Consider the following 11717-nt stretch of genomic DNA (forward strand, 5'->3'; position numbering starts at 1 on the left):
ACCTGGGCAAGAAGCGAGTGGGAAGCTTCCAAGTGGGACACAGGTTTCAACCTGCCACCTGGGCAGGAAGCAGGGGAAGCTCTCAAGTGGAGACACAGAGAAGTTCCAACCTTTCACGATGACAGGAAGCGAGAGAAAGCTCCCAAGTGGGGACACAGAGAGAGTCCAACCTTCCACCAGGACAGGAAGCAAGGGGAAGCTCCCAAGTGGGGACACAGAGAGGTTCCAACCTTCAACGCTCCATCTAAAAAAAACTAAATAGCTTGGCCAAGGCTTTAAAATGACTGGACAGAAATATGGGGAGCAGTCACTGCAGGCCGGTTCTTAAAGGTACAGGCTCCAGAGTTGCCATCTTGATTCTGGCTTTACTATACAATACATCAATGATCTGGACAGAATTTCAGCCTCCATTAGTTAAGTGCTTATTCTGCCTGCGCTGCAGGTATATATAATCCAGGCTGTGACGCCATGTAGGAAAAAAGGAGAGCCGCAGCGCTGCTGGGTGCAGTACACAAAAACCTGCCATCGATGTAAACTATTGATGTTATAATGAGGCAGCCTTACCTCTCAGGAATGATTTGATTTTGGATTACTCGCCTGGATTCTCTTCCCGTCAGAGCAGAAGTGTCCGGCAACCACAGAGGCTTCCCAATCTCCTGCCTGTGCTCAGTTCAGAAAACAGACAGGGAGAGAATACAACTAAATATTAGCACACACACACCCATCCCTGAGAGGAAAGGTCACACTATTATAACCACAAGTGTGGAGATTCCGATTCTTACAAATGCCTGTCCTTGACTGCTCACCACACCAAGTAACAGATTCAAGTTAAGAGCGCTGGTAACAGCTCCTCCCCTCTTGTCCTGGAACTGCCATTGGGGTCCTGAGAACAGCCTGAAGCCAACCAGCACCCAGAGTGGCATTGTAGAGCCAGAGAAGAGCTCATCCAAGCATACCCCCGCCCCAGCTTACAAAGCAGCCACTCTTCGCATTCAGCAGATTTCAGAAAGTACTACAGTAACTGAATTCTAAAAACACTTTTGTGACCTTACAGGGGATAAATAAATAAAGGGTGGCTTCATATGGAGTCCTACTTTATAAGTCACAACCCTCGTGCAAAACATCAAACCACATAATCCCTCAGGTGAATCCGCTGATGGGTGAACAGGTAGGATCTCCGGGTGAAACACTTCCCGCACTCTGGACATCGGAACTGCTTCTGGCCCGAGTGGGTCGACTCGTGGCTGACCAGCGCCCTCTTCACGGCAAACCGCTTCCCGCACTCCGTACACGCGTAGGGCTTCTCCCCCGTGTGCTGCCTTTCGTGCTCCACCAGGTGCGATTTCTGGGCGAAGCACCTCATGCACAACGGGCACGAGAACTTATTCTCGTTGTTGTGGATCCGCTGATGCCGGACGAGGGAGATCTTATGTTTAAAGCATTTGTCGCATTCGGAGCAGGCGTGGGGCTTCTCCCATATGTGCATGAGCTGCCTGTGCCTGTCGAGGCTTGTCTGTTTATTGAAGCATTTCCCGCACTCGAAACACAGGAACTCATCGCCACCCTCTTCAGGTGCACAAGGGGTAAGCAGGGCGGGAAGACGCCCTGTGTACGGGACGGGTGAAAAGGACTCGCTGGCATGGTGTTGTCCCTGACAATGGTTCCGGGAAGTGGGGTTTACCATGGGGTAGTCTGCTGCAATCTCATAATCTTCTATTTTACCGTCCGCCGAGATAAAAGAATATTTCTTCTTCTTGTACCTTTTATTTCTTCTATCTAAATGCAATTAGAAGACAGGAACGGTTAAAATAAAGGATGTCCAGCATCATCTAACACCTTCCTCCCCAGCCTGACTGCCCCTGGCCTGTCCCTTTCATTAATTGGATTTCAGCTCGTCCAATCATGTAGGTTCAGCATGACAAATGCCCATTACCCAGAATACAGCCTGCCTAGCAACGCCCACCTCTCATCAAGACATTTTTATATTATTATTATTATACAGGATTTATATAGCGCCAATAGTTTGCGCAGCGCATTACAATATAAGGAAGACATTACAATTACAATACAATTCAAGACAAGATGGTAAGGAGGGCCCTGCCCCTGAGGGCACAGGATGGAAGCCAGAGGAGGGATTGGCAGAGAGGGGTGGGGGATGGAAGCCAGAGGAAGGATTGGCAGAGAGGGGAGCAAGGGATGGAAGCCAGAGGAGGGATTGGCAGAGGGGGGCGGGAGTTGGAAGCCAGAGGAGGGATTGGCAGAGAGGGGCGGGGGATGGAAGCCAGAGGAGGGATTGGCAGAGAGACGCAAGGACACAGAGGGGGGAGTTGCAGAGTAGAAAGATAGATTTGAGTGTCATCGGCATAGAGATGATATTAGGTTATTAACTGACCAAGGGAGGAGGTGTAGATAGAGAAGAGGTCCAAGAACTGAGACTTTGGGGACCCCTACAGAAAGATTAAGAGGAGGGGAGGAGTTAGATTTGTAGGCAACACTAAAGGAGCGCATAGCTAGGTAGGAGGAGAACCACGAGAGAGCAGAGTCTTGTAGGCCAAGCGAGTGGAGTTTTTTAAGGAGCAGTGGGCGGTCAACAGTGTCAAAAGCAGCAGAAAGGTCTAATAGTAAGAGTAAGGAGTAGCGGGTGGTCAGAGTACGGAGTAGCGGGTTGAAACATTTTTGGCTCCTGACTCCCCCCACTAGACACATTCCGTCCCCCATTACTGTCTACTGACAGAGGAGGGGGGAGAAGAAGAGATTGTTGTAGGGACTGAACAAGGAGAATCTGGGACTCTTTTCTCGATTGAGTGTTTATTCCTCACCTGTGCTGATCTCTGCAGAACGTTCCTCCTCCTTACATAGCACGACATCCCCCATCTCCTCATCATAAAGATCTTCAACTTTAATAGCCATTACATCTTCATCCTAGATGAGATAGTTTTACATCATTAACACTTTCCCTAAAACAGTGCAATATAGATTTAGGATATCAATTAGCACCCACCTCAAAATCATCAGAGGTGATGGGATCTTCTTGATTCAGGTTATCACTAAGATCTCCAGCTTCATCTACCTGAGGGATCTCCTTATGTTTCTGTGTGGAATCCCGGGAATACAGAGGACAGGCCTGAGAGATCTCCTGATGTTCCTGTGTGGAATCCCGGGAATACAGAGGACAGGCCTGAGAGATCTCCTGATGTTCCTGTGTGGAATCCCGGGAATACAGAGGACAGGCCTGAGAGATCTCCTGATGTTCCTGTGTGGAATCCCGGGAATACAGAGGACAGGCCTGAGAGATCTCCTGATGTTCCTGTGTGGAATCCCGGGAATACAGAGGACAGGCCTGAGAGATCTCCTGATGTTCCTGTGTGGAATCCCGGGAATACAGAGGACAGGCCTGAGAGATCTCCTGATGTTCCTGTGTGGAAGCCCGGGAATACAGAGGACGGGGACATCTCTCTGGGGTATTTCTGTTCCTGGATCCATCTGTAGGAAACACACACACTGACTGAATACATTGTTTCTATGTATTTATATCAGAGGATGTGTGTGTCCAGGGGGATCCCCAATACTCAAGAAAAGAAAGTCTCCTCTTACCCGGTGATGTGAGGGGCGGCCGGTTCTCCATCATGACGTCCTTGTAGAGCTCCTTGTGTCCTTCTAGATACTCCCACTCCTCCATGGAGAAATAGACAGAGACATCCTGACACCTTATAGGAACCTGACACACACAATGATACAGTCACCATCCAGACACATCCCTTGTCTGTTCCTGGATCATGTCCCAGAATCCCCGGCACCGCTCACCTCTCCCGTCAGCAGCTCAATGATCTTCTGGGTGACTTCTAGGATCTTCATGTCGTTGTTTCTCTCTGGTGTCAGAGAGGGAGGTGGACACCCTACGATGGGACTCCAACTCCAACCTCCTGACATACGGGGATATGCATTGGGTGGCACACGATCACCTGATGTCTTCTTCACCACTGTACAATCCTGAGTATAAAAAGATAAACAAATACTATGTGTTATATTACTAGAGAGAAGAGTGATGTCATGTGACCTCCCAGAATCCTCCTCACCTCTCCGGTCAGGTCTGTGTTTTATTACTAGAGATGAGAGTGGTGTCATGTGACCTCCCAGAATCCTCCTCACCTCTCCGGTCAGGTCTGTGTCTTATTAATAGAGATAAGAGTGATGTCATGTGACCTCCCAGACTCCTCCTCACCTCTCTGGTCAGGTCTGTTTTATTAATAGAGATAAGAGTGATGTCATGTGACCCCCCAGAATCCTCCTCACCTCTCCGGTCAGCAGGTAGATGATCTCCAGGGTGAGGTTCAGTATCCTCTCCGTCATTATATCCTTTTCTTTCTCCAGTCTCTGTGAATCAGCCATGACTGTGGATTCTTCTAGAAAAGATCTCTCGGGAAATCTCAGTAGAGGCGATCATGTGAAGCACTACAATGGATGGAAAAGAGAAGACTTATAAATAAATGTTTTGGTGGCTTTCAGTCCTAGGATCTACATCTAATTGTTTCTGACCCTTAGTCCTGTCATAGGGTGACAGCACTGCTACTCTATAAATACAATTCAGTATTGAACTACTTAAGAACACCCCTCTATGTGGTGGCTATAAGGAGTGGAAGAGCCGTTAGTAGTCCAGAGCCGGAGAGCAGCCTAGGGTGACAACCAAGGCACCCTCTATAGATACAGTGGAGTGAGCGTTGTCACTCTAGGACAGGAGGTGTATCTCCGGCAGGATTACCAATTGGTATTATGCTCATTACATACTGCAGGGATGTGAAGTGCAGGGTATAGACTGTACACCGGCTGGCAGTGCGATCACACAGGTATGTGCAGAGGGGTGTGGCGGGGTTGTAGGCAAATTTAATAATAATAATATGATTCATAATAATAATAACAAAACACTATTTATAACAAAGACAATAACATTTGACGTTTAATACCTACAACCATTCCCCATTCTCAATATGAGCCACCCACCAATGACAACTGAAAGGTTTATCTGCACACAAGCACTCACCAGGTGACAGTCCTGTTTCTCCCTTTAAAACACCCTGGCCGGAAGTTTATTGGTCCTCCCTATCACTTCCGGAAAAATTTGACCTTCCAGTATATTATTGACAAAAAGTTACAGGATAACATTTCTGGTCATGTAATTGTAAACCAAGGATCGTGGATATATGGCGCACATGCGGCCGTCTGGCGGGTAATCCCATCGGAGTCCGTGCCCAGCGGAGCTCTGCCCCCCTGGTACGGCGCGCAGTCTCTTTCGTACCGCTCATGTAGCGGTTGGCGCCTCGAAGCAACGGTTACTGCGATACTGAGAAGACTCCACCCACCGCAGAGCCGGCTGCCAATTAGATTCGCACTCTTGCAGTTCAATAAAACCAATCCTTGACACATCTTGCAGGCGGCCAATCGGATTCCGGCAACTGGAAGACTCGGAGTGACGGACAGGGCGCCCTGCAATCGCTGCTTCTCTCTTCGCCCCGTCTCCTTCCCTCTGACCAATAGCGGAACGATTTTTCCGTTACATTGCCTCGCTATAAAGGCGGCTGAGCTGACGGTTGGAATCAGTCGGTGTGGAGCTGTTTGCTTGGAGTGTCGCACGAGGATCAGGACGGAAATAGAATCATGAGGGAGATCGTCCACCTACAGGCCGGCCAGTGCGGCAACCAGATTGGGGCCAAGGTTAGTCATCCGGATGTCCTTGGTGGGTGTATATTGTAAGAGGTGATTGTGTTCCCGCTCTGCCATATACGGGAATCGACCCTCATAAAATGAATGGAGATCATCAGCTTCAAGATGGCTGATAGGGCGATCTACTTTAAGATGGCTGTATGTGGAACAATCTGTATGGTTTGCTTTAAACTAGAGCCATTGGCTTACTGGTGGTTGGGTGGCGGTGCCATTGGCTTACTGGTGGTGGGGTTGGGTGGCGGTGCCATTGGCTTACTGGTGGTGGGGTTGGGTGGCGGTGCCATTGGCTTACTGGTGGTGGGGTTGGGTGGCGGTGCCATTGGCTTACTGGTGGCGGGGTTGGGTGGCGGTGCCATTGGCTTACCACCTATGCCACCAGTCATCCAATGATACTGTGCAGCCCCACCACCGGTCAACCAATGACCCTAGCAGCCATTGGTGGCCCTGGATTCTGGTTTACTTGTGTTTTTGCTGAGCCTAGGCTTCCGGTTGGGTTAGGCAAACAAAATCCAGGCCAGTTCACTCATCACTGTTTTCTCATGAGGGGGTCCCTAAGCTTGTGTAGTAAAATCTTAAAGTGGAACTTCAAGAAGGAAAGAACCCCTTGTAGTGGGGCCCCTCCTGCAGTGTAAGGGTTAAATGTCAATTTTCCAGACTTTTATGCACCCTAACCCTTGCCTTCCAGGCAGCCGGTGCTCCTTTTTTCCTCCTGGTACTCCAGGTTGTGGATGGGTCCTCACTGTTCTGTCAGATCTGTGGTCACCAGATGGGTGCTTTAGAGAAGAGGCGTAATGGTTGAGGATCCTCCTATGAGGTCACTGGACCACCTCCAATAATGCTGGAAAATGTACATTTTTAATGTAACAACTTTGGGGGGGCTTTGATAGTCCTGAAGTTCAACTTTATCCCTTGCAGAATGCGCCAAACCTCACTGCAAGGGTGTTTTCTCCCTGTGGTTCAGCTTGACATTGGCCCTGTTGGATTATAAGTAAAGGTTTTATTGATGGAGATATTATACCCACTTCCCTGGTAGCCCGTATTGCCTACATCCATTCCAATGCTGTAGCCTCACTCAGATCCTTCAGCTGTGGACACCTCTGGGTGTGTCCAATGCCTGTATCCTCTGCCATGTGCTTTTGTTCCATCCCCCGACCTCGGTCATAGGTAAGTCCTCTAGAGGCTTATAGATGAAACCACGACAACAAACGGAGGAAATTGACATTGTGCTCTTAGAAGTGTCCCAATGGTGAAGACTCTCTGGAGGCTTCAGCACTGAAACACGGGACTTAGACGACATATGCCACCAGAGGAGAGTATAAGAACTCTTCTATCCGAGGGACAGTCCTTTATTTTAACCTAGAAGGGCCACTTTAAGGAAGGCCTTGGCAACTTTTTCATCATCCAAGGTTTTGGAAGTGACGAGGTAAGCCTGACCTCCTTTGATGGCCTTTGCAGATCATGAGGGCCTTCCTCTGGATGAGGAATGGAAGTGACCCCAATGCTCAAGGTCGGGGCCTCTCACCTTGTGAGCACAGTGGAGCAAATAATTGACCAAGGCAACCTGACTTAATCTTGGTAGGCGTTGGGGGATAGGGTCTTGGTAGGCGTTGGGGGATAGGGTCTTGGTAGGCGTTGGGGGATAGGGTCTTGATCTATCTTTTGGGCAGCACACATCCAGCATTATTCATGAGCAATATACCAAATTAGTGTAACTTGTGGTCGAGTGATGGTTTGTCTATTGTCTGTCTTGTCTTCTAGTTTTGGGAAGTAATCAGTGATGAGCATGGCATTGACCCAACTGGCGCATATCATGGTGACAGCGATCTCCAGCTGGAGAGAATAAATGTCTACTACAATGAGGCCTCAGGTGGGTTTTTCTTCTACATTGTTGGGTTTTCTGTATAGCTTATGGATGAAACTTAATGAGTCTTCAATTTATTTGCAGGTGGCAAATATGTTCCCCGTGCCGTTCTGGTGGATCTGGAGCCAGGCACAATGGACTCTGTGCGATCCGGACCTTTTGGACAGATCTTCAGACCTGACAACTTTGTATTTGGTACTGTAGCTTGCACTATTAGTCACATGTCCTCGGTATGCTTTTAGCATTTGCTCCAAAGAGGTGATCTCCCATATGTATTAGTTCTATGGCCATGTTGGAGACACGGTTGCCATTCCTGTCCAGGGCTAAATGACGAGGGCAGTATAAAGGCCACCCACTGACTACCTTATATTTGCCTTTACAGTGCTCCCAGTCATTCCTTTTTCATTGGCTGGCTCCTCCAAATACTATCCTTGTATTGGGTTGCATGGGCCCTCATCCATGATGCATTGCTCAAGCCTATCAACCAATAGTTATGCCCAAGAACTGTCCCATGACCATAGCATTGACATCACTGCTCCCTTTAAGCCAATGTTGGAGCGGAGTAGCAGAGGAGTGCTGCAAAAGGGTGGGGGTGGGCTTTGCAATGAACCTGTCACTTAGCCCTTAACCCCTTCATGACTGAGGCCCTTTTTTCAATTTTTGCACCCATGTTATATTCCACAAGGTGACTGAGTCTCGGCATTTGCTGTCATATGTGTTGCTATAGATCCTTGTCTTGGTATCACATGGCATTGGTCTGTAACTGCATCTGGCTATTTTGTCTGTCAGGAAGTCCTAGGGGTGCATAGATGCCAGCCTTTCGGTATCTTGATACAGATCTGGTAGCATGAAGCCGGGCAGCGTGTCATTACCTGCCACCCAGCTTCCTGATTGGCCGGAAAGCCAGCTCCCTACTGTTTGGCCAGCTTGATGCTGATTGGCTAGGAAGCCGGCTTCCTGACCACACAAGCCAGTAGGTGGGTCATTATCCACAGCCAGACTTTCTGATTGGCTGGGAAGCCTGCTTCTTGGCCACACACCATGGAGCTGGTTTCCTGGCCAATTGGCTTCAAACCTGAATGACCTGGAAGCCAGCTTATGTTCCCTTGCGCTGCTGCCAGTCAGAGGAAATCTCCCTCTGACCAGAGGGGGGTGTATCGAAGTATTTGGGGGCATGAGAGGACTTGACCAAATTCTCGGTATCGGCGTAGATGCAGTGCTACCTCGGTTCACTAACTTAATCCATTCCATGATTCTGGTCGCAAACTGATCAGAATGCAATCTTGACTAGAGGAAGTCACGACCAGTGTCGGAGCAGGGAAGAGGGTTGTGTTCTGTCACCCGGTGGGGGGTTCGCAAACAGAAGCAAAATGTTGCTGTACTTCCTGTTTGTGAACTGTATTGTTCGTGAAGTGAGATACCACTGTACTAGTATCAGTGCATCCCTAGTCAGTACAAGCAAGTGCATAGCAGACATGCCTTAGGACACTTTGCTCAACAATCAGTCCAGAGGTCAGGTGCTTGGGTGTGAAGGTCTTGGAGTCTCTGCATATTACTCATTTGTTTTATTTCTACAGGTCAGAGCGGCGCTGGCAACAACTGGGCAAAGGGGCACTACACAGAGGGAGCTGAACTGGTTGACTCAGTATTGGATGTCGTAAGGAAGGAAGCAGAAAGCTGTGACTGTCTCCAAGGCTTCCAGCTCACCCACTCTCTAGGTGGGGGCACCGGCTCTGGTATGGGCACCCTCTTAATTAGCAAGATCAGAGAAGAGTACCCAGACAGAATCATGAACACGTTCAGCGTCGTGCCCTCCCCCAAAGTCTCAGATACTGTAGTAGAGCCATACAACGCCACCCTGTCCGTGCACCAGCTTGTAGAGAACACAGATGAGACCTACTGCATAGACAATGAAGCCCTTTATGATATCTGCTTTAGGACCCTCAAACTCACCACCCCCACCTATGGTGACCTGAACCATCTGGTATCGGCCACCATGAGTGGAGTCACCACCTGCCTGCGTTTCCCTGGCCAGCTGAACGCCGATTTACGTAAACTGGCAGTCAATATGGTACCCTTCCCCCGTCTTCATTTCTTCATGCCTGGCTTTGCGCCACTTACCAGCCGTGGCAGCCAACAGTACCGTGCCTTGTCTGTGCCCGAGCTGACACAGCAGATGTTCGATGCCAAAAACATGATGGCTGCCTGTGATCCACGACACGGTCGCTATTTAACCGTGGCCGCCGTGTTCAGGGGACGCATGTCCATGAAAGAGGTGGATGAGCAGATGCTCAATGTCCAGAACAAGAACAGCAGCTACTTCGTTGAATGGATCCCCAACAACGTGAAGACCGCTGTCTGTGACATCCCACCACGAGGCCTGAAGATGTCCGCTACCTTCATTGGTAACAGCACAGCCATTCAGGAGCTGTTCAAGCGCATCTCTGAGCAGTTCACGGCCATGTTCCGCAGGAAGGCCTTCTTGCATTGGTACACTGGGGAGGGCATGGATGAGATGGAGTTCACGGAGGCAGAGAGCAACATGAATGATCTGGTGTCCGAGTACCAGCAGTACCAAGATGCCACAGCAGAAGAGGAGGGAGAGTTTGAAGAGGAGGCTGAGGAAGAGGCTGAATAAACCAACCTATGAGTATTGTTGTAAATTATTCGAAAGGTCTTCTGCTCTGTTTCCATGTATTTGTCTGTTGTGGTTTTCTCGTACTGTACAGAAAACTTGTACCATTAAAATTTGCAGTTTTCTATCTTTGTGTCCTTGAGGTCCATTGTATTACTCCAATTTAACTTTTGTCAACTCCATCCTGGACTAGCTTCACATCTATGCATTGCACTAACTCCTTTGTTCTGAATGGCACCTTAAAGCATGGTAGGGTTGTGGTATGGCACACCAGGGCAGGGTTTCCATCTCTCTAGGACACTGGTTTCCCATTCCAAATGAATGGCTGATCTTAAACACAGTGCAGGTCAATATTCAACATAATGCCCTTTTTAAGGCCCCATTCATAACGTGCAGCTATGAATGGGGCCTTAACTTCCTGTGGAAGCTGTGCCCAAAAAATGGCAAGCTGAGGACTAGTCACCAGTGTTGCCTGAAGTCTCCTTGTAGCTGATTATTTACTGGCTTCCCATGCCTCATTCCATACTGCATGGAGGTGGCATCTTGATAGAGCTGTCTCAATGACTGGTGGGGTAATCAAAAAGCAGCAGGAGAGCTAGTGGGGCATAAAATGGAAGCGGGGAGATCCTTCCTTTGCAGGTCCTTGGGTAGTTTCCTCTCCAGCAAGTAGAACAGTGGGCAGCATGTGACCTCGCCAAGGCATAGGACTGTATAGCTACCTTTCAGGATGAAATCAGACCTAACTAGCCTTTTCAGAGTACTGCTTAAGCACAACTAACCTATCCTAGATCGTGCCTAAAGATGGCAAGTCTCTGCTGTCGGAGTTTGTCCACTTTAAAAAGAAACAAGTATAGGTGGCTATTGCTGACTGATGGCTTTGGCTCACTGACCTTAGACCAAGCTTGTAGATCAGGCATTTTGAAATAACTAGCTGCATACTTTTTCAGGCTACTGGCAGTCAGGAATGGCATCCCGCATCACTGGTTTCCTTACCAATACCTGTAATACACGTTCTGTTTGAACTCTTACCTGAATTTTATGGAGCACAGAAAACATGCCTTCAATTTCTAGCTTTAGTTTTTGAATAGTGGTTAAGGTGCCCATACACTGCACGATTATCGTACGATAATCGTATGCGATCGGGTTTTCGTACGATAATCGAGCAGTGTGAACTGAGACGTGCGACCGTTTCTACTGTACGGTCACACGTCTTCTGTCGAACCAGCATGTTCGAAAACCAGCCGGGAATCGTACGATTCTTGGCTGGTTAGAATGGTATTCGGAAGATAAATGCTGAACGGGCCGGTGTGCGCACGCGCACACTGCCCGTTCAGCATTGCGGTCATCGGAAGCCCGCCCCTCGGGGGCGGGCTTGCGATGATCGAGAGTGCGATCTGCCTGTCCAAGATAGGCAGATCGTACGTTTTTTTTTTTTTAATCCTTTTACAACCATCGCAAGACTTAAGTCTTGCGATGGTTGTAGAGTGTATGGCCACCTTAAGA

The 11717-nt window shown here is 48.8% G+C and overlaps 2 protein-coding genes across 5 annotated transcripts; one reads left to right on the plus strand and one right to left on the minus strand.

Annotated features, from left to right (window-relative positions):
• Positions 1 to 1123: 1123 nt before the first annotated feature.
• LOC108798189 (gastrula zinc finger protein XlCGF9.1-like) lies at positions 1124 to 1684 on the minus strand. Its single transcript, XM_018569917.1, has one exon. It carries the CDS (start codon positions 1682 to 1684, stop codon positions 1124 to 1126), a length of 561 nt encoding a protein of 186 aa, XP_018425419.1.
• Positions 1685 to 5638: 3954 nt separating this feature from the next.
• On the plus strand, positions 5639 to 10253 carry LOC108798203 (tubulin beta-4B chain-like). 4 transcript variants are annotated; one of them, XM_018569934.1, is made up of 5 exons: positions 5639 to 5709; positions 7477 to 7585; positions 7664 to 7774; positions 9157 to 9248; positions 9855 to 10253. In XM_018569934.1, the coding sequence occupies exons 1-5, from the start codon at positions 5653 to 5655 to the stop codon at positions 10215 to 10217; spliced, it is 732 nt and encodes a 243-aa protein (XP_018425436.1). In that variant the 5' UTR covers positions 5639 to 5652; the 3' UTR covers positions 10218 to 10253. The 4 variants fall into 4 exon arrangements, with proteins under 4 accessions (XP_018425436.1, XP_018425433.1, XP_018425434.1 ...); XM_018569931.1 differs by having other exon boundaries at positions 9157 to 10253; XM_018569932.1 differs by lacking the exon at positions 7664 to 7774 and having other exon boundaries at positions 9157 to 10253.
• Positions 10254 to 11717: the final 1464 nt, after the last annotated feature.

Source organism: Nanorana parkeri, unplaced genomic scaffold (assembly GCF_000935625.1).
Source record: "Nanorana parkeri isolate BGI_ZX_2015 unplaced genomic scaffold, ASM93562v1 scaffold1426, whole genome shotgun sequence".
Lineage (NCBI taxonomy): Eukaryota > Metazoa > Chordata > Amphibia > Anura > Dicroglossidae > Nanorana > Nanorana parkeri.

Coding starts and splice junctions, on each gene's coding strand:
- LOC108798189 (XM_018569917.1), bottom strand. CDS start 1,684: ATGGTAAACCCCACTTCCCGGAACCATTGTCAGGGACAACACCATGCC.
- LOC108798203 (XM_018569931.1), top strand. CDS start 5,653: ATGAGGGAGATCGTCCACCTACAGGCCGGCCAGTGCGGCAACCAGATT. Junction 5,710..7,476: donor GCAACCAGATTGGGGCCAAG/GTTAGTCATCCG, acceptor CTTGTCTTCTAG/TTTTGGGAAGTAATCAGTGA. Junction 7,775..9,156: donor ACCTGACAACTTTGTATTTG/GTACTGTAGCTT, acceptor TTATTTCTACAG/GTCAGAGCGGCGCTGGCAAC.